At 50.3% G+C, this 27,601-nt stretch overlaps 1 protein-coding gene across 5 annotated transcripts in view; it reads right to left on the bottom strand.

Moving 5' to 3' along the window:
* Positions 1-5,742: 5,742 nt before the first annotated feature.
* The window catches only part of AXIN1 (axin 1), a 177,438-nt gene continuing 155,579 nt past the window's right edge, over positions 5,743-27,601 (bottom strand). For all 5 annotated transcript variants that reach the window (XM_073362703.1, XM_073362701.1, XM_073362705.1 and 2 more), the window contains 4 exons: positions 26,449-26,625; positions 18,986-19,231; positions 8,236-8,403; positions 5,743-6,207 (listed from right to left, as the gene is read on the bottom strand). In XM_073362703.1, the coding sequence (XP_073218804.1) occupies positions 6,081-6,207; positions 8,236-8,403; positions 18,986-19,231; positions 26,449-26,625 (718 nt within the window). In that variant the 3' untranslated portion in view covers positions 5,743-6,080. The remainder of the gene's footprint in view (positions 6,208-8,235; positions 8,404-18,985; positions 19,232-26,448; positions 26,626-27,601) is intronic.

Below are 27,601 nucleotides of genomic sequence, written 5' to 3'. Positions count from 1 at the left end.
GATGGAGGGCCATGCTCTCAGCTTGTGATCTAGCCGGCTCTCACGCTCGGCAGGGCTGAACTGGGCACTGGCTAAGGATGTGTGAGGATTTTGATGATTCAGGAGGGTTCTAGCTAAGCATGTGCCCTGACTAAGTCTAATCATAGCATTACATGGGCAAGGTGGACTAGCCAACTTTGGGCCATGGCTCCTCTGTGCAGAGGTGCTCGCTCCACGCCAGCTGCTGGGTCAGACCAATGCTATCCCCGCCCCCCCCAACAGCACACACTCTTTCAGCAGGCATATGGTTGGCCTCCCACCCAAAGCTCAGCCCGCATGGCTGGCAGCTTGAGGGCTAATGCCAGCATGGGTTAATCACCAACTGCAAACCTGAACCTGCTCGGGGCTGCAGAACTGGGCAAGGATTTGGCTCCTCAGATTCATCCTTATCCTTGGCACCTACCCTCTGCTTGTGCCAAAACAAGCTAGAGCCACAAAGGGACTTAGGTGTGGTGCTTAATTAGTGCTGGGGGTCAAGCAATGTATTTACTTTCAAAACAGATGCGGCAAGCCCAGAGGTGCCAGTGTTCTGAACGGCCAAGCCCAGAGGCGCAGGGGCTCAGCCTTAGCACATATTTAGCACTGCTTATGTGCCTGAGTCCAACATTTAGGCACCACTGACATTCACAACCCCCCTCTCAGCTGACACTGAAACCCAGACGGTGTCTCTGTTTATGGCAGCCAGCAGGTGTGAAGCTGCTGAAGACCTAGTGACCTCAGCTAACAAGCTGCCTGCTGCCCTTGCTCCTACCTGAGCCCTGGCAGGATTCCCAAACTAAGTTCTCCTGCCCATCTTGCCCCCAGCGAGCACGTGGATGTGTGTATAGCTTCCACCACCGAGTAGCCAGTGGTCAGCTGCGAAGTGGGAGATCAGGCATCAAGTCCTTGCTCCAAAACAGGCAGAGCAGGGATTCAAACCCAGGTCTCCCACACCCCAGCCGAGTGCTCTAACCATTAGGCTATTGGGCAGACGAGGTGGTGAGGTCTACCTCTGATTTTTCATGAAAACCAGCTCAGGTGCCCAGCTCTAGGAAGGGTCATGGCTGAGAATCCAAGTGGAGAGGCACCTGACTGTCTCTCCGGGGTCCCTCTCCTCAGCATTTCCCGCTGGCTAGCTTTGGCAGCTCCCTGTGCTGCCCGCTGGTTTCTGTGACTCCCATTCTTAGGCCCCTCTCTCCCCCCTGTGCATGGTACAGGGAGCCTAGACATCCAGCTCACGCTGTGAATCTCCTAGGTGACAGGGCCCCGGGGTGTGGGGCTGCAATGCTGCGTCTGACTCCCTTTGTGGCTCTAGCCTTCTGGGAATGTGCCAATCCCCGCTTACTCTGGTCCCCCTACCCACAGGAAGCCTGGCAGAGTGTGGCATCTCAGGACCAAAATGTTTCATCACCCCAGCCTCAGTCCAGAAACAGCTTGAGTCCAGCTGACCCCTCCACAGCCCCCAGTGGAGAAAAGTGCTTGCAAAGCTCCTGCCTGGTGGATTCCGCCAGACACATTCCACCAGAGGGAACCTGGCCTGGGGAGAGGGTGTCCCAGAGCCGCTGGGGCCCAGCTTGCCTGGATGCACGCCCCCTGTTCCCGTAACATCAGCCTAGGGACTGGGGAGGGACAAGGCCCCAGCCCATTCCTCTTCTAGCCCTGGCGAGTCGAGAGGGTCACCACTCCTGAGTCAGGACTGCAGGAGGAACTGCTCTCCACACGCCCAGGCAGGTCCTGGACACCACACTCTGCAGCATGGATCCCTTGCTTTCGTTGAGTAGCCAGCCCAAGGCAAGGGCTTTGGGCCAGGAGTCCTTGGCTTTCTGTGGGCTAGATCTCATAAACAAGGCCACTCCCAGGTGGTTACTGCAAAGGAGCCTCTGGGGATGAGTGCAGGGGGCTGGAGCTTGCTTGGTCGCACCCCAGCCAGCCACTCCCCTCTCCTGACTGCCTCGCCATGGCTACTCTCACCCAGAAGCAGATGAGGGAGGGGCCAAGGGTCTGTTCTCTTCCAGGCCCCACCCACAAAATAAACTCCACCCACCCGGGACACCACTCACTGCAGATTGTGCAGCTGCCCCTGCTATGAGCACTTGGTCTCTGAGCACCACTGGGCTCTCCTTGGTGGGGCTTCGTTGTGCCTGTGGGCTCAGCTCCTTGACGGGGAGGAGATAAGTGGTGGCATCAGCTCAGATGCTGCTCTCCATGAGTTATGTAGATCTGTGTAGCCCCCCACCCCCTTGCGGCTCCTTCCTTAGATGTGGAATGAAACAGTTAATGTTTAAATCATCACTAGGCAATCGAGTTACTATTGCAGTGAGGTGAGTGGAGCTGGCCACACCTCGTCAAGCGATTGTTCCAGGCTCTCTTCAGACTCAGGCAGTCATCTCTGCAACGGTTACGCTCCGTTGTAAAGGTTTCTTCGTACCTGCCATTTGCTGCTTTTCCCATTTAGCATGGACCATCTCTCCAGCAGCCCAGGACAAGGGGTCCTAGGGAGCTGCCTGCATGCACCATGTTTGCTGTAACAGATTTAATCCTGCTGTGCATCCACCCTCCCTCTCTGTCCTAATGGCTCTATGCTTCTCCCCTTCTCAACCATCCCATCTCGCCTCCCTCCAGCCCACAGCAGTGAAAAGCCTCTTACCCGCTGCTTGGACATGTCATTGCCTCCTCTCACCCTCCGTACCAGCTTCGAGTTGGTCTTTGCTTTCAACATGCGGCCTGACTTGCATCTCTGGTGTCCTTTCCCACCATTCCTCCCCTTTGACCTGCTCCCACCACCAGCCTCACTTCTCCCTGCTGCCCCAGCACCCCGCACAACCGCCCCATCCCAGCAGGGCTCAGCCTCTCCTTTCAAACTCCTCGTTGAAACTCACTCTCTTTTCACAACCCCAGGAGCAATAGTGCTCCCTCCTCGCTGTGACCTGCAATCCCCAGCCACCCCACCCCCCCACGAGACGGTGCTCTGACTGCACCCACCCTGTCACCCCGGGGGTGGGATTATAAACTTCGCAGGTCAGGAAGGGGTCTCTCTGGGAATGGAGAGCACTGCTGAACACAGGGAGATCAGGGCAATAGGAACCCAGATAGGGCAGCAGTCCATTTGCAGTGACACTTTGTGCTCATTTTCTTTTCTTAAAAAAAGTCCTTGACACTCTGCATAAATGGCAGGCCCGCCAACCCCGGGGTCTTGGCCGAATTCCAATTATGCCTGCTTTAAACTCCCTCCGCCATTTGAACTGACTAAGGTATGCTATGCACCTGGACCAAGCGCCTGTGAAGGGCTGCATACCAGGGAGGGGTAAAAAAGCAGCTTGCAAAATGGGGCCCTCCTAGATTAGATAGCTTGCATTTCACAGACAGGTCCTGAGGCATACGCCCTCTCTGAGTCCTGTCCATTTGCTGCTACCTGCATTGACTCTTACCAGCACGGCCACCATCCCAGCTACCTACTTCAGCTTGTGTCCCTTGGGGCAGATCTTGCTGAGCCTCGCATACCTCAGCTCTCCAGAGAAGGAAGGAAAACAGCAGCCAGTTGGATGTTGGGTTTTTTATTTCATTATTATCCAAGTACCTTTTAAAAGATAATTGTACAAGTCAGCACATGAAAACGCTCAGGAGACACCGTTTGTAGGCATGCCGCTGGCGGCTGACGCTGCGGTTAGAAAATGTACATATTTACAGTGGAACCCTTCAGAAACAAGGGCAAATGGAAAACCTGTGGCTGTCGGGTACATTAACAATTTCACCAGACACAGAATATGAGCTGAACTTAAAAAAAGAAGAAGAAAAATGTTTGTAATGCAGTTCCCTGGATGAAAACAACTTCTCATTTGCTGGACTTCACATAGTGATAGGCAAGTTACAGAACCGTGTTCAAAAGGCACTCTGTGACATATACAATATACTGAGAGGCAAACCTACCTGTGTGGATACACAATCACGCAGGCCTATCCCACTATATCACCTCTTACTGTCATCACCACGCCTGCGTCTAGCAACGCTGCAGCCAACAGAAAGAGTAGAGCTGAGAACACAACAGAAGAACAACCATGGCCAGAGTCAGTGCTGATGTGAAAGTCCTCACATCCTTACTGTGGGGCAGAAATGGACCAGCACAGAGGCCCACTGATCTGCAGGTGGGGCATGGGCTGGTATCTGAAGGGGGTCTGGGTCACTGGGTGATTTAATTGACAAATATTTACACTTGACTCAGGTGAAGGGATGATCTGCAGTGTGGCGGATTAAGGGAGCTCAGTGGGTCGGTGAAGAGAGGCCTGCAGAATGGTGCAGGGACAAGACAGCTGCTGGCAGAAGCAGCAGACTCAGGGCTATGTCCTGGACCGTCTGGCGTGCTCTGTGGGGAGCACATTTAAACAACAATCGCTTTAGATTCTTAGCCCCCAGCATTCTTGCTTTTGAATAAACACTGGCCCTTTGGGACCCTTCCCTGAGGGTCCTGTCTTCTCTGCAGCCAGGGTGACTGCTCTCCTTAGGGGGTGTAACCTCCCAGGAGATTCCTGGGCAGCTCTACTGATGATAAATGGTCCCACATGTGCCCATCGAGGGGGAAACATGCAGAAACAGCTCTATTTTACCGCGTGGCCACAAATACAGCCAAAGGTTGCCTTCGGCTCCTGGGGATTAGCGCCTTCATTAGTCTCTCCAGAGCGCCCTTTCTCAGAGGATTCAGGTATTAGCAGCAGTGCTACCAGAAGAGATCGACCTGCAGAGTCCATGGTGAGATTTCTCTCCTTTCCTGGCCGCGTGGAACAGAAACTGCAAGTTTCCAAGTGGTTTTCTCTCTGCACTACATTCGCTCTGGCTAAGTCTCCACGTCAGGTCTCAGCATTGGCAGGGCCGACATGCCATGGCCACAGCACAACAAATTATTATGATCTACAGCCAACAACCCCTATGGCGGGGTGCAACTTTCTAAGAGGCGTGAATGGAGGGCTCTCTGATTGCTAATTACATATGATGAGAGACCTCCGGCAAAGCATGTGCTTGGGAAAGGCTTATGGCTGGGAGCAGGTGTCATCAGACTTCTCCAACTATCGCCTCTTATCTGCAGAGAAAAGAGCAGGAGACGGCAGTTCACAAAGAAGGCTCTCACTAAAACGGAACCCGCCGATCCCATCCCTAATCCTGGTGCTCCGTGCTCCAGGGTGCCCCCTCCTGGCTGGACTGTAGCTAACACTCACTGGGATGCATCCGAGTTGCAGGAACCAGACACTCATGGACTCCAGCAACAACCAGCCGCAGTAGGTGCTCTAACAAAAGATCACGGTGTTAAGAGCTCCTAAATACAAGCCCTCTCCTCCAATGCTTACTCAGTCACAAGAACGCTTGGAGAAAAAACTCCTAGGAGATCTGGTAGCTTAAAACATGGGCAAGGTAAACAGATTAAAAGTGGCTTGTTAATAGGTCATAAACCCAGGTTTTCAACCCCGCACTACTCTGGCCTTTGTATTGTCAGTGTGAGCCAGCCAAAGTGTCGGCTTCCATATCAGCATCTGAGATAGCAGCTTATGTGGACTTCCCCGAGGGAGTTCTCCACCTCACACACACAGTAGCATCAACTAAAAGCCATCCACTGTCAGGATACGGGGAGGGTCGGATGAAGGCAAGGCTCCATGCCGAGCTGGACAGATGGCTGTACACGCTGGGTGAGCTCCGAAGTACCTGTACGTCTTACATTTACATAAGAGCACTGTGACATTGAAAAGATTTTCCTTTTATTACAATATATCAAAAATATGCAGCTTTAGTAAACAAGTCATATTACACTTTCTAATTCAACTGTACAATGCTACAATACACGTAATATTCTGTCTGGAGAGGGAGCCCGGCGGGGATCCCACCGGCAAGTCTGTGTGGTGGAACTCCTCCCACTGGCAACGTGTAGCTCCTGGAAGTCCTTGGGAGGGATCGAGGTGCCTCCCTCAGCCTGGGTCAGCCCAGCACCGAGGGATCTGTGCCTCCCAGAGCACCAACTCTGGATCTGCTCTAGACTGTTGAGACTTCCAAAATCTTTCCCAGGCCTCTTGGCTCTCCCGTTAGTCAATCTTCTCGACCTTCCCAATGATCTTCTCCTCAAAGATGGGCAGGGTGGCCTCGTCCTCGCGCACCTCCTCAAACACCACTCCGCAGTCAAACTCATGGCTCACTTTTTTAAAGTAATACCTGCAGAGCAGAGGTGGCCACGTGAACGGATCACCCACTTGGCAGCAGCCCAGAACCCTGCAGGGTCCCACCCACCAGGGGCTGCACCAGCCCCAGCCATGGGCCCTAATAGGCTTCGGAAGCCACACACTGACTCAAACCCAAGCATGCCGTACACCTAATTCCTATGTGATAGTGCCCTGGGGGGTGGATGTGATAAACAGGAATAAATGTCCAAAACACCCAAATTGGCTCCAGAGCCAGAACTAAAAGCCTCTCTCTTGCCCTCCCACCAAACCCTCCCCTACAGAAGCAGCATGGCAGCAGAGATAACAGGTGCCTGCGATAGCAGGGACTGGACTCAAGGACCAGCCATATGTTCCTTTGATAAGCTTTGCAGGTGATGGCTGGCTCACCAAGGCAGGCATTGCCAATCCTAGTACAAATACAGTGGGAGTGGCCCTTACACCAACTATACTCCCAGCATCAGAGGCTGACCAGCTGGGTCCTTCAGCCCACCCCATAAACAGTCCCACAGTACGGACCAAAGTTGCTCTCCTATTGAGGCTAGAGCTATGGCTCGGAGAGGCTACAGGTCCTACAATGCAACTGGCCTCTATGCAACTGGCGTGCAGCCCAGGCAGCCCTCCATTGAGCAGAGTCTGGGGCCTGGTGGGGGCTGCTGGCTTGGTACACAAGCAGGTTTTTGCTTGCAGCAATTGCTGTTGTAACACTCTTCAAAGCCAGACCCTGCTCTCGAAAAAACACGCTCAGGCCAAACTGCCCTGTCTGCCCTGATCACGTGGCTGCAAAGAGTTCAGCAGCTGAACTGTCCCATCTGGACTGCAGCACGGCACAAGCGTAGCTTGGAACCAAACCCCTAAAATACCCGTAACTCGTCACTTCAATAACACACAGTACGCACATGTTCAGGGCCAAGGCCGAATTCCTGCCCTGATCCACCCTTCTTTAAATTAGCTCCTGGCAGGCCATTTTACCTGCCTCTTAAAGAATACACACACAAGAAACCTCCTTAGCCACTGGGTGTTCTCACTTGTGCTTCACGGCTAATGACAGCTGCAGCACTGCAGGAGGAAGTGCCACAGAACAGAGCCCCAGGGAGAGCACCTCTGATCGCATCACCTGCAGTTGTCTCATTAATCTGTCTCTGCTGGGAGAGACAAATGGGCAAAGCACTCACACCACTGCCTGCTCGCTGGTAGCATGGATGACTTCAGCTCTCTCTGGATCCTGCTAGCACATCTCTGCCTGGGATGCCATATTCCTAGGACTCAACGATACTTCTGCCCCTGCCCTGAGTTAGCCTACACTGCCGTGGCACTCGCTCTCCCCTCCAACGGCCCTGCGCTGGACTAGCCGTATGCTTCTCAGAGACTGAGCCTGCTTATTTTTCTGAACCGCAAGCTCTCTGCCCGATGATCCTGCCTCCCTCCTTGCTTAAGGGTTGAGAAAACTGTTCTTTTTAAAATTGGGAAAGATTTCCCAGCTCCTCCCCACCCCCCAGCAGTCCCTGCCTTGCTGGAACATGGGGTTCAGTACAGGCTCAGAGAAGGGCCCTTGTTGAAATACTGGGAGCACATACCTGAGAACCCCACCATATGCAGAGGGCCTGGGGGGGAGGAGGTTGCTCTGGGATAGGAGGGGCCTTGTCCCCTTAGTCTCCTTCGCACCCCCATGATTCCCACTGACACCTGCTGCTTTAGGTTTAGCATCCTGGCATTGCAGCGAGACAGCGTCCCCGGCTGATTCAGAAACACCACCTCCCCAGGGCAGTCCCTTGCCTCGTCTACTTTGCATGGCTCCGTCTCTGGAGAATCACTGCGAGCCAAGATCCCATGACATCCACGGTACTAAGGAACGTAGACAGTAAAGAGCTAGTGCTGCAGTCTCAGAGGGAGGCCCTGACACCCGCCTTAGGGGCAAAGGGGAGGAAGAGCCAAAAGGTGAACGTGGCCGTGTGTGGACAGCAGAGACCTAGGAGCAGGCTGAGCTGAATGGACTTTACCATAGGTCTCTCCTCTGTCTTACCTGTAATTCCCTTTCTTGGTGAGCAGCTCCTTAAACTGTCCCAGCGTCACCACGCGCCCCTTGACCAAGGTGCGGTAAGGGATGGGCTCTCCACAGAAGTAGTACGCGACCACGATATTCTCACATGGCTGGGAAGCGCCATTGCCTGGTCTCTTCTGGGGCTTCAACCTGCCATGAAAAACAAGAACATTCCCACTAAGTAATGACATCGGGCCTGGTGGCTCGTTCTGGCAGACGCTGCTGGAGGCTCCAAGGAGTTTGGCTGCCACAGGGGAACATGAGATGTGGGTTAATGGAAGACATCAGTATGCCTTAGTTAGTGCTCACTGCAGGCTCCTGGGGACCAGCTGACATGGGACTGGTGGGCTCCTGGAGTCCCATGGTCAGGGAATTGGTTCCCAGCTCCCCAGTGAAATGGGAGACATGTCCCATTAGGAGTCTCCTGCTCCACTGAGCCGTCACATGTGGCAAGGAACTGAGGAAGGCCACAGGGGGACTCTGCTGACTGCTGGCCTGCTGGGGGAATGCCTCTCCCCCTCTGGACTGATTTCTTCATTTCCAGCATCAGCCAGGGCCAAAAGGCACATCCTAGGTCCGACCTTTGCCTCCTGGACTGCCCTGGAGGAAGCAGAAACTCAGCAGCCCGGCCCACGACAGTCAGTCAGGGAAGAACCGATGCCCACAGAGGCCTGGACAGCACGGAGCAGGCCCTGGAGGGAACACCCTCACTCAGAGCCGTTCTGTCTTGTGGGGTGGATGGCGTTTGGTTTTTTAAAACTGGGGTCCTTCTTCAGGACACTCCATCAGCTGGTCCTGTCCCTCCCAGAGCTGGGGAGGGGGGCGCCCTCCAAGGGCCTGGGCTGTGGAGAAGTTTGACACTGGCTGCCTGAGAGGAGGATGGATAAAGTGGGGATGCAGGTTTCGTTCCCCTCTGGTAGCTGGCTTGGCCCGGAGCCCAGCCCCACAAGCGCACAGCCACTGTCTCTAGCTCCTCATTTGCCCACCAGTGGGCAGAGGCTGCCCTGCTGTGAAATGTAGGTGTTTGGAGCCCAGCCACTGGCCCTGAGGCAGCTCCAGCTCTGCCAGGGTGATAGCAAAGCAGAGCACGGATAGGCACTGGGAACCGAAACACAGAATCCTCCCTGACAGCACAGGAATCAGTCATGGGGCCAGGGCGGGATGCGCCCTCTGCCACTGCACACGAGAACACACAAGAACTGCCCTGGGAAGAAGAGCCCCTTTGCTGTAACCAGTGGCTGGCTTTATCTAAGAGAGCCCATGCCCCAGTTCTCCCAGCAGACTCCCAGTCTCCCAGTGACTGTCTGTATACAGACGGAGAGGGACCCATGCTGCAGAACCCTAGCCCTAGTAACAGAGGGAACGGGGTCTAATGAGGAGTGGGGCTGGGCGCCAGGAGCCTGGGGGGCTGATCCCTGGCTCTGTCAGTGACTCACGGTGCAATGTGACCTTGGTAACCCACTGGAGCTCTCCGCGTCTCAGCCCCTGGCTCTCCAGAGAGTGGGAGATAATGCTTGCCTGCCAGGAGGGGGTGCTGAGGTTTAATACTGATTCATATTTGTAAAGTCATGTTGACTCCTGGATGACAGGGGCTAGTCACCAGTGAAGTATTATGAGGAGCATCCTCTCCAAAGGTGAGCTTGAGCTCACCTGCATGAGCATGCTTAGCCCATCAGGGCAGTATGGGGTTGCTAGCACAGCTTGCTAGTCCCAGATACAGGTACGGAGGGTCAGGCTGACAGACAGACCCTATGGGGCTCCTGCTAGGGAGAGAGGATGCAGGTTCTACTTCAGCTGTGGCATATTTCAATCACTCCCCACCACTCCGTTTGAGGAAGAGGGCTCATGGGCTCCCACAAGCATGAGAGGGAGGGGGCTGTGCTAACAAGCCCTTCTCGGCTCTCAGGGCAGGAGCTCAGTGTCCCTTTGCAGGAGCCGGCGGGAGCGCTGCTAGCACGGGACACCTGTACAGACAGACAGGTGCGTGATTCCTGATGACTGCGCCGCCTCCAGAGGCAATCTGTGTCTGCAGAGCCCAGGTGGCACGCTTCTACACCCTCCTACAAATCATGGACTGGCCACGCGGCGCATCAGCACAGCAGGGCATTCAGAGTCTGCTAAGAGGGAATCTAGTGCTGCCGTAGTTTGTAATCTGCTGTGCATTCCCCCTCCAGCGCAATAAAAAGCAAGAAGAGAAATTTCCTTTCCATATGAGAGACAGCAATGATTTCTGAGCAATCTGCAGAATCCCTCTCTCTTGGGTCCTGGCGCTAGCCGTGTAAGTCCGCGGGGAATGCTCCCTGGACAGCCCTGAATCCACAGTTACAATATAAACACACGGCCACTGCCAGCCTGTCTGCTCCAGATCAGGATGGTGTTTCATTAGTCTACACAAACCGGATCATTTCTCTTACTCTTACATACAGAAATGCATAAGGCAGACTGACTTATTGAGGGCAGGACTTGTTTTCTTATTGCCAAGACAACTTTTCGGATGTTTTAACATCCTCAAAAGAAGCAAATCAAAGAGATAACTCAGTCCATTATTATAGAGGGGCACCCCCTTGCTATCAGCAGCTAATTTAGCAAGTGGTTTTGAATTTACACAATCTGGGAGCTGGTAAAAGGTTTCAGGGGGAGGAGCACATGCTCCCCTGAATCCGCAAAGCAGCTGTGTGTATGAATGCACTTCTGGAGGTTTGGAGGCTACACAATCAGGGCAAGGCCCCTGGGAGCTGTGTGACAAATCCTAGGTAGCATTTTGTTAACAGTCCCCCCAAAAGCCCGCATGCCAGTGAAAGTGAAAGCAGGGAGTGAAAGCAGGTGGTCATGCTCCCGGCGTGGGGGGCACATTTTCAATCTTATTATTTTTGGAACCTCTTAAAGTGTTCACTATGCACAAGCCAGGGTACTGAGTTAGCTGGTGCTATGGTTCTGGCTGTCGCATCACAACTCAAAGAACTCTATTTTCAAAGGTGGATACGCCGGGCAATAATAGCGCTTTGCACTTCTATAACGCCTTTCAGCTGTGCTCTTCTCATTCATAAAGTTTAGACAAATTCACCACTTGGCATGTGTGGGCTTAGCCAGAGGCAGCTTTTGCTCTGAAATCCATATAAGTTTGGCAGCTTTGAAAATTACAATACAGTGGACTGGATTAAAGGATGGTTTTATATTTATATAACTGGAAACTCACTATAAAAACAGAATTTGCCAAGCACATGAGTTAACCCCAGTTTTGCTATTTTGGAAATAACCGAGACCTTAACCTTTAAATATTGGCTCACATGCAGAGTGACTTTTTTATGACATGCCTATGTAAAGATCGACATGGAAAACCTGGGCAGGGGAAACACTTCTTGCCTCCTTTCAAAGCCCTGAGGTGTGAAGTGCAGCTCAACTGTTGTTGGTACACGTTCTGCTCAGAAGAGCCTGTGAAAAAGAGTGCAGGGTTTCTAAGCACCCGGGGCCCCCCACTGCCAGCACAGCTTCACAGCCTCTCCAAGCCGCATCACAAAGCATAGGCTGCCCGGTAGCTAGGAGAGCATTCAAAAATGGAACCATCCTTGGGAAAAACACGCATTCCAATGAAAGTAAAAACAGTTCATACCGTCAGGCAAATTCTGAGCCAAAAGTTAATCAAAGAGGTGTGGAAAACCTCCCACTCCTTAGGTGTCTCCCAACTCTCCTAGCTCCAGGGATGGCTGAGATGTGTGCCTCGGAGGCCTGGGCTGTGCATTTGTGTGCTACAGATTATGCAAGTTACAGATGCCATCCACAGGCTTAATCCATGTTGCCCACAATAGTGATGGGTAAAGAAGCTCTTGTTCATCCTGTGAGACAGAGAGCGCTCAGTCTGTTCTGGGAACGAGAACGCCGAGGAACACAGACAAACGCCGGCAGCCTTGCTAGCCCACCAGGGCCCTGCTCCATCAGGGCAGCGTGAGTATGGGAGAGATGGCAGCAGCTTGACGCAGGTGGCCACGGCTCTCTCACAAATGGCTGTTAACTGAACATGCTAAGAGCGGGGAAACTCAAGAGATCCTACGTCCCCTCTTCCTAGAGCTGAGAAAGGGGCTGCTGCAGTTCTGCTGGGGGGAATGCAGGGGAGGGGAATGACCGCTGGCTAAAACCCTTCTCGGCCCATCTGAGTCGCCTGTAAACCATGTTCCCACTTGGAGAAGCAACAGAATCCGACAGTTATGCTGTGCCCTGCTGGAGCACGTCTTTGGTGCCTCCCTTACTCCAAGGACCTCTCAAAACAGAAGGGAGGAAGAAATGCCAACGCCATGGAAAACAGGCTTGGGTTCTAGGCACGGCTAGGAGAGCGTCTGTTCCTTTCCAAAGCACAGGCACGGGTTGCTAATGCCTAGGAACGCTGACTCTGGTACTTTTTATGGGCCTAGAAACCACCAACCCCCCCCCCCCCAACTTTTGCCATAAATCAAAGCAGTGTGGGCGGCCAGCACTGGGACAAACAGACAACGGTTTACAGAGAACACAGGAAGAGCAGTGACACCTACTCAGACTTGGCAAGATACAGGTCAGGGACAGTGGGTACCGCATTCAGCACTGGAATACAAGCTGGCCTAACAGAAGTGCAACCACACTGGATCTAAAGAACAATCTCAAACTAGAAACACGTGGCTACCCTCCATTGCTGCTAAAGATTACAGTACAGTATGGCACCGGCACAAGGAGCTCACTCAATGGGGCATTCCAGGGTACGAGCAAGGACCATTTTCCCGAACTCCTTGGTGGTGCGAAGGTCAGGAACTCACACACCAGCTCTTTGCATCAGGGCATCCCAGCACACGCTGCCAAAGCACTTGCCCAGCCCTTACTCACAGCCAGGCAGATAGATTGCTGGAGTAGTCAATCATTCCCCCTCCCCACAAGAACGCTCCTAAACTCCACATGAGATCTACCTCTGCTACACACAGCAAGAGACCTGCCTGTGCAATGTGTCTCGCCCGCTCTCTGACTTGATTTCCAAGAGAAAAATGAATGCTGGGAACACTGCTTGAATTGCTGAAGTCAGCTGTGCACCCCTCCTCTCTGTACCCTTTAACAGGACAGGGTTTGGTCCAGCTATGCAGAATCTCTCTGCCTCAACCTTAATTGATTTTAAAAGCTATAAACAAGCCTTAAATACAGACCTTCTGAAAAAAAAAACAGATTGGTGTCCTGACTGGACATCCATCCAAAATGTAACAGCTTACAAAAAGAAAAGATGGCTTGACCAAACTGGCTGGGCACAGAAGGCGCTCTCATCTCTGGGGCAGCAACCCTGATAGAGAAGCAGCTCCTTGTGACACGCCTGCTCCAGGACCACAAAGAGCAGGCAACAAACCAGAAAGACTGCAGCACAAGGTGCTTCTTCGCAAACACTCCAGGAGCCATGATCAGAACGTCTAGCATGTGAGGAACCCTGTTGTTTGTGGAACAAGATCAAAAGTCTCAGAGCTGCTGCTTTTGGGAGCAGAACATTTTATTGGGGTGATCAACGTACCCAACATACGCTTTCCTCCTGAAACTGCAGCTCAGGGGCTGCTGTTTGTAAGTACTGTAATCTCTGACCCCTATAATAAACCAGACTTCTTCTCACGAACCCTTTGCACCAGCCCTTCACCATTCCAAGGAAGGTTCCCGAGCCCCACCTTTGTCCAATGTGCCATTATTGACTGTCCTGCTGGCTTGGACTGTTCAAAAGGACAATGTATAAATACTCCATCACAATGCTCCATCCTCCTCCCCAGCGGATGCATCTATAGGGCTCCCAGCCCCACTGAGCTAGTGGTTTTTCAGTACTGTCAGCTTTGGAAATGTGACGCTGAGTTACACTCCATGTACACAGCTCCAAGTGATCGAGTGTTACTTCTGTTCTGAACATGAAATGCTATTTGAGAGCAAAGAGGATGTCTTAATGCTGCACTAAGATGATTCATTGCAGTTGCACTTCATTATTACCTGTTCCCCATCCCTTGTGACTATCTAACAGGCTATTATGATGAGCGGCCTAGTTGCATCATGCTGGAGCCACACGTGAAAGAGGTGCCGTTTCGACAGGGAAGGAAGGAAGGCCCGTGGCACCAAGGCTGTTGCTACTCTGCACTGGACTCTGTGCCTGGGTAGCGTTATAAGGGCTGTGTTACTCCTGGGCAGAGGCAGAGCAAATGGACTAGCCTGAGGTCTGAGTGTCTGCCCTTGCCATGGCCGCATTCATTACACATCAAATGCACGTTAGAACGTCTGCTGGATGGGGAGCTTGGGCTGGGTATAAACTAGTGTGCCACTTGCAGAAGCTGTCAGTCTGAACAGCTGATACACACCACCACCTGCCTAAGGGCTGCCTACATCTCACTGGGACCAAGCTAAAGAAACTGGCTGTGCACCGGAGGTGAGAGAAATGGTTCAGAGACATCAGTACAGGCAGAAAGAGAAGAGCGTCCCTGGGTCTGGGGTCTTTAATAACTGGGGAGGAGGGGGAGGGATCATTGTGCACCCAACACCTAACAGCTTCAGAACAGCTCCCAAGGAAGCCTGCACCTCCCGCAGCAGGGCTCCGCATAGGGAGAGCAGGGCCTGTCCAGCTATAAGAGTTTAATCTCTGTTGCGGGAAGGTTTGGCTGTCATTACAGTTGGGTACAGACACACGCTTCACATCCAGAGCCAGAACACAGTGGTGGCTAGAATGCTGCCGAGTGACATTGCTCACCTTTCTCTAGAGCAGCCAGGTTTTTTTAGGAGACAGCATAAGAGATTGTGAGGCTTCTGGAGGGTCCCTTAGGAAGGAGGGGACAGCTTACAGAGAAGGTAAACATGTGAAGAATACGGTCAATTTGACAGGGAAATTAACCTTCCTAGAAGGGGTCAAAGAGTTTTGCTCTCTTAGAATGGTCAGGGCCAACTTGTTCCTTGTGCCCTCCCTCCTGCTTCAAAGGCGGACCCTGGAGTCCCCCGAGGCAGGGTCTCTGTAGGGAAGCTCTCTCTGCTTTCCCAAAGCAAAGAATGAGTCTCTACCAAACTCCACTGTTTCTTTGGGCTTTTGGTTCCATTGCAGTGGCTCCCCGCTGAAGTGAATGGCATTTTAAAAGGCGTAGTCTACAGGTACAGGCAGGTGTGATATAGGCATGGATTAAGGAAGTAATGCAAAAGCCTACAAGCCTCAGGCCGGTAAGATTTTTAATGTAGCCAAACAAGGCCTCAGGGGCAAAGAACAATTTGATGTAAGCAGCTAACCAATAAAATGACCCCAGATTAGGTTATCACAAGATAGCCATGGCCCAACACCTCAGGATATAAGAAGTGCGATAAAACTGTGGATATTTAGAAAATAGATACTGCAATGTGCCAGATAAAGCTGGTTCGAGCATTCTGGGGATTCTGCGGACATCAGATGTCAGTCCAACCACAAAAACACCATGGTAACTAATTGACATATGTGCTAATAAGCTTGAGGTAAAAGGTCTAGTAATCTATGGGAGAAGGGCACCCCAACATTAGTGGGGTGTGGAAGTTCAAATAAGGAAGAGGGGCTGAAATGCTACTGAATACGCATTAGACTTAGTGGAGTCAGTATAACACATTATCAAAGCTGTATCACAGCCTGCATGCCTGGGACAGGCCAAGACAATGACCACGGGTGATGGTGACATGGAAAATAATGATTAACACTTCAGGTTGTTCTGCAATGGATGGAGTGAGTATATGGCTGCTCAGATGCTCATTCTATGTTCTCTCTATCTCGTTGGGTTGGAGTGTTTGTACCTTTGCTATCTGTGTTAATAAAACTATTGGTTTCAGAGTAACAGCCGTGTTAGTCTGTATTCGCAAAAAGAAAAGGAGTACTTGTGGCACCTTAGAGACTAACCAATTTATTAGAGCATAAGCTTCTGAGGAAGTGAGCTGTAGCTCACGAAAGCTTATGCTCTAATAAATTGGTTAGTCTCTAAGGTGCCACAAGTACTCCTTTTCTTTTTTTAATAAAACTATTGCAAATCCAGAACGTTTTTGCTAAGTGCAAATGTTGCAACTGTGGACGCCAGGGATCCCAAGTGATTCTAGTAATACTGGGCCTGATCTTGGGACAAGAACCTACCAAACCTTAGAGTGTTAGCTGGGAATTCTTAGGTAATCAATATAGTTAATACACAATTGTTTCTGTCATTGGAGGATTTTAAGAACAGGTTAGACAAACACCTTCCAGGAATGGTCTAGTTATTACATAGTCTTGCCCTGAGTGCAGGAGACTGGACTAGATGACCTCTCAAGGTCCCTTTCAGTCCTATACATCTATGATTCTATGCCATGAGGCTGGGCCAGCGTCCCTGAAGGGGTGTACAATGCTGCATGGAAACAACCTCCTGTTAGAGCTAGCTGTCCCTAGCCAACAGCTATCCTTTACTAACTTGGTTTCTTGGGACTTTCTCCATATGCTTGAATCTCAGCCTTTGTATCTCACCTTCCCGCCCTCAGAGAATGAGGACACCCCATTACCCAGAGATCTTATTTTCAAGTCCCCTGGATTGCTAGTCCTACAAGGGCATGGACTCTAAAGGGGACACTGGCCCAAACATGTTTCCATGTGAGCATCAGGGTTTCTCCAGGCAATACAATTCAGCAGGGACATTTCTACTGATAGGAACTCTTAGCTCCTCCAAGGACTCCTGCATGCATTCTCGTAGGTCACTAAACAGGCTACCCACAAAGGACACAGGCACCTTTGCCTTTTATGACAGCTGTATTATTCTCTCCAGTTTCCAAGACTCTCTCAGAAACCAGAAATGAAACCATCCTTATTGGCACATTCCATGCAACAGACAGGTTTGTTTCATTCCTGTGTCCTCAACAGAGGGGCAATATGCCCACCCATTTGGGGAGGTTGCTTGTTGTGTGTGAGCATCTGCCCGACTAAGCTCAGCAGCACAGCCCTGAGAATGCAGCTGATTATGCAGCCTATTCTCCTGTCCTAGAGTACCACAATAACAAACACCACACACCACCATGTAGGTTCTACAGAGAATGTTGTTTACTATACTTGCTATATTATTTTAATTCTGCAGGTAGCATGGGAATCTGTATATAGGCCATGTGTCTGTGTCTATACATTTCTGGGAGGGTGGGTGCTTCTTTGAAATGCTCTTCAGAGCCAAGAGGACAATCCCTATCTGATCACACCAGTTTATAGGCAGGCTGGATATTTGGGGCTTAGCCTACTTGGGAATGCCCTTTAATTACAACTTGTCAATCTAAACCTCATGTAAACATTGCTCTGAGTCGGCCATAGGGCAGTTACATGAGAAAATAATTGAAACCAGGCAATTAGAGGTTGCCTTTGAAAAATTATGTCTAAGTTTCTAAGTAGGCAGACACTGAAGTTTCATGTCTCTGGAACACTGCATGAGCGGCTGTTTGCAATTGCCATTTAAAAAGGTATTTCATGGCAATGAAAGGCTTTCAGACACTAGCATTAATTATCTTGTACTTCTCAAATGCCTTTCATCTCAGGAGCTCAACACGTTTACGTAAATGCTGATTAATCCCACACCTCTCTTGCAAGGTACATTAGGGACAGGACTATTACCCCTGCTTGATAGATGAGGAAACTGAGTCACAGAGAGGCAAAGTGACTTGAACATGGCTGTACAGTGAATCAGTGCCAGAACAGAACTACGGTAGAACCTCAGAGTGACCAGTCAACCACACACCTCGTTTGGAACCAGAAGTATGCAGACAGCAGCAGAGACCAAAAAAAGTGGGGAGTACAGTACAGTACTGCGTTAAACGTAAACAACTAAAAAATAAAGGGAAAGTTTAAAAAAAAAGATTTGACCAGGTAAGGAACCTGAGCTGGTTTCACTTAAATTCAGATGGTTAAAAGCAGCATTTTTCTTCTGCATAGTAAAGTTTCAAAGCTGCATTCAGTCAATGTTCAGTTGTAAACTTTTGAAAGAACTATAACATTTTGTTCAGAGTTACGAACAACCTCTATTCCCAAGGTGTTTGTAACTCTGAGGTTCTACCATGGTTCTACCATGTTCTACCAGGTTCTACCAGGTAGAACCAAGTGTTTCTGCCTCTCCCTTCTCTGTTCCTGCCACGAGAACCACCTGCCATTTCGACTTTTAAGGACACCAACAAAAAGTGATCGTTTTACAGTTGCCAACTTCAGGAAGTCCCTTCATTGCACCACAGAAAATAAAGGCCATTAAAAATCACACCCCCATTTAAATCAACTAAGCACTGCAGACCTCATGAAAACAAGTGAGCTCCTCCCCGCCAGAAGCCACGTACACACTGCTGGGGCAGTGAGAGAGGTCAACCCTGTAGAGCCCCCATCCCAGGCACTGCTCTAGGAACTGCTCACACAGCTCCTTTCCAGGAACTAAAACAGGACTTTGCCTTGTGCCTAGAGCAAGGGGATCCCTTCCAGCCCCACCATCTAAAGGCCCTGCTCCCCATTCTCGAGGCAGTTTTTGGCTTTTGCTCCTAGGCCCCTGGGATGCTCCCTGCTGTTGAAAGGATGAGGTGTTACAGAACATGCAGTGTCCTATGGCTTCCAAAACGTGCTCTTTTCTAACCACCTGCCACTCGCCTTTGTCTGGTAGATCCTGATAACTGCAGCAGGACCAGCTGAGTGGGTCACCGTGTCCTTCCCTCCTCGCCTCTAGGTTCTGCTTCAGAACAGCCTCCCCTCCCCTCTCCACCCGACCAGACTAAATCATCTCACCTCTGTTTGGGGGGCAGTTTGCCAGCCCTCTTCTCCTCTTCCTCCAGTCGCCTGCGTGCTTCTTCCAGCTGCGTCAGAGGGTTGGGGGCTGGGTTGGGCGGCATGGTAGGATCTTGAATGAACGGGTGAGAAGGCTGGGCGATGTTCCTGAGCTGGGCACTGACCCAGGGGTGCACAGCGACAGGGCGCTCGATGGAGAGAGGTCTGGGCATATCATGGGCCAGCTGCTTCTTGGCACCTGAGGAGCTTCACACACAAACACAACAACATTTGACCCATGCAGGCATGTCCCCTGATGGCTCTCAGTGCTTCACCGACTAGACACAGCGATCGCCCAGCCACCCTGGGCACTTTCTGCACTGTCACCCAGCTAGGAGGGAATGGAGAATACTATACATCCAGCTCCAGCACTAGGGAGGATTTAGGGGGGTACCAAGGAACCGTCTGAGATGGAATTTTTCAAGGCCACTGGGGAGAGCAACCAGCTTCCTACAAAATGGGACCTGGGGTCACATATGGTTGGGACCTATTTTATGAGTCATATGAGACATCCAATCCATGTAAATAAAACTAATAGGAGTTAGATAAAAAAGAGCGGTCACTCCCCTGTGCAGTAAGGTGTTCGAGATGTGCCCCTCTGGGTGCCTCGCGTGCTCTCGATTGGAGACTGTCGTTAGCAGTGTCCATTCAGCCCATGCACACGCTGCAGATATCCTCATGCCCCTTGCTGCATGGGCGAACTGCCCTCAGCTCCTTCTCCACTGCTGAGCCTCCGAAGGAAACTTCGAAGCAGAGGAGAAAGGAGGGCGGGCAGTGCAGCACCCATAGGGGGCACATCTCGAAGAACTACAGTCAATGCACAGGTTATTATTCTCCGAGTAGTGCCCCATGGGTGCTCCAATTCAGGTGACTCCCGAGCAGCATCCCCATAAGATGGAGGCAGCTTCGGAACTGCATTGCCAACTGCTGCATCAGACCTAGAGGCACCGACTCAGGCGTAGTGCCTGGACCATCACGGAGCAGGTCTGCAGATCTCAGATGCCGGGACATTTTGAAGTAAAGCCTACATCTAGACTGAGACCTCGCAGGGTGAGCTGCCACACCAGAACAGGGTGGAATGCTGGCAGCAGCGTACAAGCAGTAATACCCCCAGAAATCCATTTTGATAGCCTTTGGGCAGAAACAGCACGCCTTTTAGATCTGTCTGCAAATGAAACAAACAGTCTAGATTTACAAATGATTTAGTCATATCCAGATTGATGGCTAACATCTACAGCACGGAAAGCAGTCTCCAGATGGGAATTCTGGGGTTTTGGAAGAATACTGGTGGGTAAATGATCTGATTGAGATGAAACTCAGAAGACACTTTAGGAGGAAACCTGGAGTGTGGCAGTAAGGAAACCCTGTCCTTGTAGAACCCTGTTAAAGGAGGGTCTGCCATGAAGGCCCTGATCCCTCCGACTCGGAGGGCTGATGTAATAACCACTAAAAAGGCAGTCTTGATAGACAAATACAGTAAAGGGCAGGTTGCCAGCAGCTCAAAAGGGGGTTTCATGACATTATTAAGAACAAAATTAAGGTCCCAAACTGGGGTGGGGACTTTCATCTGTGGAGAAAGGTTTTCCAGACCTTTCATGAACCTTACAGTTGTAGGGTGAGGAAACAGCGAGAACTCCACAATGGTGGCATGAAAAGCTGTAAGGTGGCCAAACGAACCTTGAGAGAACTAACTGACAGTCCAGATTGCTTTCATTGCAGCAGGTAACCCAGAACAAGCAGAAGAGAGGTGGATTTGGGAACAGCTCCCTGGAGTTCACACCAGTCACTAAATCATCTCCGCCTTTTGAAAGTAAGCATTTCTGGTAGACTCCTTCCTACCATTTAGAAATATCTGTTGTACCTCTGCAGAACAAGCTGACTAACCCCATGAACCATCAAGGAGTCATGCCTTGAGGCGAAGAATGCTCAGATTGGGATGCAGCAGTGGATCGTCATCCTGGGAGAGCAGTAGAGGAGTGTCTAGGTGAAGCAGGTAAAAAAACCATGCCTGCCTCAACCATGGGGCTATTAGGATAATTCTGGCCTTGTCCTGTCTGATTTTGTTCACAACTCTGAGAATCAGAGGCACCAGGGGAAAAGCATAGAATATCATAGAATATCAGGGTTGGAAGGGACCTCAGGAGGTCATCTAGTCCAACCCCCTGCTCAAAGCAGGACCAATCCCCAACTAAATCATCCCAGCCAGGGCTTGTCAAGCCTGACCTTAAAAACTTCTAAGGAAGGAGATTCCACCACCTCCCTAGGTAACGCGTTCCAGTGTTTCACCACCCTCCTAGTGAAAAAGTTTTTCCTAATATCGGACCTAAACCTCCCCCACTGCAACTTGAGACCATTACTCCTTGTCTATCATCTGCTACCACTGAGAACAGCCTAGCTCCATCCTCTTTGGAACTCCCTTTCAGGTAGTTGAAAGCAGCTATCAAATCCCCCCTCATTGTTCTCTTCCACAGACTAAACAATCCCTCAGCCTCTCCTCATAAGTTCCCTCAGCCTCTCCTCATAAGTCATGTGTTCCAGTCCCCTAATCATTTTTGTTGCCCTCCGCTGGACATTTTCCAATTTTTCCACATCCTTCTTGTAGTGCGGGGCCCAAAACTGGACACGGTGAGGCCTCACAAATGTCGAATAGAGGGGAATGATCACATCCCTCAATCTGCTGGCAATGCCCCTACTTATACATCCCAAAATGCCATTGGCCTTCTTGGCAACAACGGCACACTGTTAACTCATATCCAGCTTCTCGTCCACTGTAACCCCTAGGTCCTTTTCTGCAGAACTGCTGCCTAGCCATTCGGTCCCTAGTCTGTAGCGGTGCATGGGATTCTTCCGTCCTAAGTGCAGGACTCTGCACTTGTCCTTGTTGAACCTCATCAGATTTCTTTTGGCCCAATCCTCTAATTTGTCTAGGTCCCTCTGTATCCTATCCCTACCCTCCAGCGTATCTACCTCTCCTTCCAGTTTAGTGTCATCTGCAACCTTGCTGAGGATGCAATCCACACCATCTTCCAGATCATTTATGAAGATATTGAACAAAACCGGCCCCAGGACCGACCCTTGGGGCACTCCACTTGATACTGGCTGCCAACTAGACATGGAGCCATTGATCACTGCCTGTTGAGTCCGACAATCTAGCCAACTTTCTATCCACCTTATAGTCCATTCATCCAGCCCATACTTCTTTAACTTGCTGGCAAGAATACTGTGGGAGACAGTGCCAAAAGCTTTGCTAAAGTCAAGGAACAACATGTCCACTGCTTTCTCCTCATCCACAGAGCCAGTTATCTTGTCATAGAAGGCAATTAGATTAGTCAGGCATGACTTGTTCTTTGTGAATCCATGCTGACTATTTCTGATCACTTTCCTCTCCTCTAAGTGCTTCAGGATTGATTCCTTGAGGACCTGCTCCATGATTTTTCCAGGGACTGAGGTGAGGCTGACTGGCCTGTAGTTCCCAGGATCCTCCTCCTTCCCTTTTTTAAAGATTGGCACTACATTAGCCTTTTTCCAGTCATCCGGGACTTCCCCCGATCTCCATGAGTTTTCAAAGATAATGGCCAATGGCTCTGCAATCACACCTGCCAACTCCTTTAGCACTCTCAGATGCAGCGCATCCGGCTCCATGGACTTGTGCTCATCCAGCTTTTCTAAATAGTCCTAAAAGCATGAAACAGCTTTATCATCCAAGTGAGGAGAAAGGCATCCCCTAAGAAATTGCGACCTAATCCCCTCTTGAACAGAGCAGATGGCATTTTTTGTCTGTAGCTGTCCCGTTTCTGGAAACCCCAAAGCCTGAACTATGCCAACAAGAAACTGGGAATACAACTCCCATTCGTAGTCTTGGGAAAAATACCTGCTGAGAGCATCGGCTGTGACATTTCCCTGCCCAGGAGATATACTGCTAGAATTCTTATGCAATGTTTCATAACCTTATTGCTTTGGTGCACAGGGAAGGCGATCTCACGCCTCCCTGCTGGTTGATACAGAACATGCAGGCCCCATTGTCTCTCATGACTCCGATAGACCTGTGTCTGATGAGAGGCAGAAAATGAAGGCAGGTATTTCTAACTGCTCTGAGCTCCAACAGGCTGGTGTGGAGGGTGGTTTCTTGGGGTAGCCATCTGCCCTATACTGTGACAGCATTGAGGTGCGTGCCCCATCCTAACAGAGATGCATCCATGGTTGTGGTTACCATTGGTGTCAGCTGTAGGAAGGGAACTCCTGTGCCTATATTGCAATGAGCCTGCCACCAGTCTAGGGAGCATTTCACCCACTGAGGAACTGAACCTGTTTGTTGACAGTGGTTTTCAACCTTTCAACCTTTTTTATTTGTGGACCCCTAAAAATTTCAAATGGAAGTGTGAACCTCTTTGGAAATCTTAGACATGTCTGTGGATCCCCTGGGATCCATGGCCATAGATTGAAAACCACTGATCTAGGCTGTCTGGTTGGTGAGTAAACTGATCTAAGGCACCCCTGGAAACAGTGAAGAGTAATCTTGCATGTTCTGCCACAAAAGTGCAAGTTGCTATGTGATGTAGAAGTTGATGTAGACAGTTTTTGACTGAAGTCCATTTTTCTTTGGCATGAGGAAGTACCTCAGATAGAAGCCCCTTCCCCTGTGTTGAGTGGGGACCAGCTCTATCACTCCTGAACAAAGGAGGGAGTTTATTTCCTGTCTTGTTAAGAGCTCATGAGACGCGTCCCTGAAGAGGGATGTGGAAGGGGAATGAGGAGGAGAGAGGTAGATAAAATGGATGGTGTAGCCTGATGATATTATCTCCAGCACCCGTTTGCCCAAGGTGATACACCCCCATGCTTGTCGGAAATGGGAGAGTTGGTCTCCAAATGGGGGGAGGTGGGCAAATCACTGGAGCTGACAGGCTAAAGAGAGGGGAGGGTCCAAACCCTACATCATCCTGTCAAAACTGGTGCTTTGAAGATGAAGCCTGCTATGAATTTGTGCCGGGTGGGTTAGAGGATCTCTGGAGGCTACGTCTCTTTTTGGAGGTTCCGTTGATCTCTGAAAACCAGAGAATTGCATCGGGTGGAATATTCGAGTCGTTTGTCATCTACTGAATTTTCTTTTGTTTGCAGAGTGTAGATAACTAACAAATGTAATGTGACCCTGGAGTCTTTCAGGGTATGCAACGATTCGTTGGTATTCTCTGTGAACAACTTCAGACCATCAAATGGGAAATCCTCTACCATATTCTGGAATTCTCTGGAGAAACCAGACAGCTCAAGAAAAAGGGGGTTCTTATATGGGTACCCAGAACCCTGGAGACATATCAATAATACTGAAGGTAGGTCTCCATCATCGATCTCTTCTTCCTCTAACGGGGGAGCACTGAGCGAAAGAGGAAGTGATGGTACCGGGACGTATAAGGGTCCGGAGACAAAGTGGTTCTTGGTACCAAGAGATGCTTGTTACCTGCACGAAACAGAGACTCTCGTTCAGCAGTCACCGGTAAGTCCTTCGGGTACCAAAAGTCTTGTGGTGCCGAGTGGCGTTGCAGTATTGACGGCCCAGCACGCTTGTCCCTGTAGGATGGTACTGAGGGTTTTGAGTACTTCACAGGTGGTGCTGCTGTAGATGGGGGCTTAGTTTTACATGGGACTTGATTTTCCGGTTCTTCAGTGCCCTGGATTTGAAGGCTAAACAGAAGTTACACTTCTGTAAGATGTGAGACTCTCCTAGACTGCGAATGCACTTAGAGTGTCTGTCATTAACTGGGATAGCCTCTCTAAGTGAGAGGCAATGTTTAAACCCTGGAGAAGGGGTATGCCCCTTGCATGGAGGATTTCCTTGGAGGAAATAAAACACTCTCTCAAATAACCAGTAACTAACTACCAAACTAAGCAGCTAAAGTAAAACAAACTCAGAACTAAGTCAGCAAGCAGCTGAGGCACGCACAATGAAGACATGCTCAGCTCTGTCTCAGGCTGTGGTGGGTCAGAAGGAACTGGGGACAGTTTGCCCATACAGCCTGAGATAGCTGGGGGGCGGGAGGGGGCATGAGGATATCAGCAGCGAGTGTGTGGGATGAACGGACACCACTAATGAAAGTCTCTAATGGTAGGCGAGTGGGGCACCCACGGGGACACTACTCGAAGAATATTCTCTTTCAAAATTCTCCTAATAGACTTCCATAGAGCATGCACTGGTAAGTGATGGCTCCATTTCCAGGCTATGTATCCCATTTGCTCACTATATTTTGCAATGTTGTCGTAGCTGTGTCGGTCCCAGGATATTAGAGAGACAAGGTGAGTGAGGTAATAGCTTTTATTGGACCAACTTCTGTTGGTGAGAGAGACAAGTTGTCGAGCTGACACAGAGCTCTCTCGCTCAAAAGCATATCTCCTTCACTGGCAAAAGTTGGTCCAGTAGAAGATATTATCTCCTCTGCCTTGTGTCTGTCACTATTTTTTGGCATATCCATGTGCAGTCAGCGCTGCAGCACAGTGAGGGTCCTTCTCAAGCAGAACCAGTGGCACAGGGTGACTCATAATCAGTAGCTCAAACTTGCCATGGCCTGGCACTTCGAGTCTCATTAACATGCTATGCAGCCAGACAATTGTGGGCACCACTACAGGGGGAGAGAGGAAAACAAGAGACTATCAATGAGCAAAAAGGAGACTAGCATGGTAAAGCCAAGTGCTGGAATTTCTTGCAGGTACAGTAGACACCCAGAACATCCAATCCTGCACTGCCAGGGTGCAGCTTAAGTTGGCCACATGTGCAGTCAGCACTTAGTTCATAATTCTGTTGATCGTGTGCAGCCGGACTAGTATCCAGCTCCCGAAACTGCTGGCTCTCAGGGCTGGCTGGAGAAGTCACGGCTGAGTGCTGCCAGCAAGCCAAGCAGCCACAACTCTGAATCCAGCCAGACAGGGAGCAGATCTGCTGAGTTAGAAAGGGTCTTCTGGGAAAGTCTCTTTTCTGCCCACACATTAAAGGGCTGAATATATTCCAGGGCTAGTGCATCCTGGTAAGCCAGAGCTCTTGGGACTCTGGAGGGCATGGAACTGAACACAGCCACCTGCTGGCACTGCCAGGGCGCCTGCTTCCAGCCCTCCATGTCTGAGGAGTGGTTCTTGAGAACCCCTGTAACCAGGCTCAGCTAGGGCTGTTGGCGCTTCGATACAGCTAGGCACATGAGAACGCGTTTAGTCATTTTATTCGGAGTCAAAACACCCTGTCTGTACAACCAAACCCCACACACCTGTCATGAACTTGTGGCATCTCAATACAGACTCCGGCCATCCCCACATGGGGTGCCCGAACAAGATGCAGGGCTCCCGAAGAGCTGAGCCCTCATAACTGTGCTCTCACACCTCTTCCCACTGCCCCCAGGAATGCTGCTGTACAATGGTATGCAGGCTCTACTCTGCCAAGCCCTTACCCATGGCTTGTTTTCTTATGCCTGCTGATCTCCTTCTCTCCTTCAATGATCCACTGCAGGATTTTCTGGTTCCTCTCCATGTCCTCAGGAGATCCGGGCACCTCATAGCTGGCACCATCACTTTTCCCTGAATCGGTCTTCTTGACATTTCTTTTTGAAAGTAGACTCGCTTTGCCACTGCAAGAAGAAGGCTTGAGACATTAGCTACTCATCTGAACTCCCAGACAGCAGAGAAGTGGCAGACTTGGGACACTTCTGCTTTCTAGCTACACTCAGGTGGCAGCTCAATGCCCCTGAATGACAGCCCCACAATCTGAACTGGTTTACAGAAGCTCAGCAACACAGCTTGGGGATATCCCAGTGATACGTGGAATTACCTCTGCCCTGCGATCCAACCCACCAGTTTTCAGTAGTTTAAATCAAAGACTAGGCTGTGCTTTAGGCTGAAAGTTGCCTGGAGCCTGGATCACCCGGATATATCCCACCTAACCAATTCGCTACCACTGCAGGGGCCTTGGGCATTGGTGGCATCTTGGTCTTGCCTGTCATCTGCCTGTGCAACACAACAGTTTAGTCTCCAGAGGACTGAAATACTTTAGTCTACCCAAGTTATTGGCTCAAAGCAGGGATAACTAACTGGGTGAAATTGGCTGGCCTGGATCATCAGACTAGATAATCTAATGGTCCCTTCTGGTCTTAAATGCCATGAAACTAGGAAGGGCTGAGGCAGTGTATATGCCTGTTTAAGTCGCAAGGATGCCAGGCCTCTCACCCGTTCTACACTGTGATGATTATCTTGTCACGCAAGGAAGGCTGCGCATGGCTGCCCTCTGGAGCCAGGGGACTTCTCCATTGCCAAAGGGATCACAGCAATGTGACACAATTACAGCTGTCAATTAATAGCAGTTAACTCACGAGATTAACTCAAAAAATTAATTGTGATTAATAAAGTTAATCGCATTGTTAAACAATAGAATACCAATTGAAATTTATTAAATATTTTTGGATGTTTTTCTACATTTTAAAATATACTGTATTGATTTCAGTTACAACACAGAATACAAAGTGTACAGTGCTCACTTAATATTATTTTTGATTACAAATATTTGCACTGTAAATATGATAAAGAAAGAATATTTTTCAATTCACCTCA

This window comes from Lepidochelys kempii, chromosome 10, assembly GCF_965140285.1.
Source record: "Lepidochelys kempii isolate rLepKem1 chromosome 10, rLepKem1.hap1, whole genome shotgun sequence".
In the NCBI taxonomy this organism is placed as follows: Eukaryota; Metazoa; Chordata; order Testudines; family Cheloniidae; genus Lepidochelys; species Lepidochelys kempii.
This window is presented reverse-complemented; position numbering and strand designations above follow the sequence as displayed.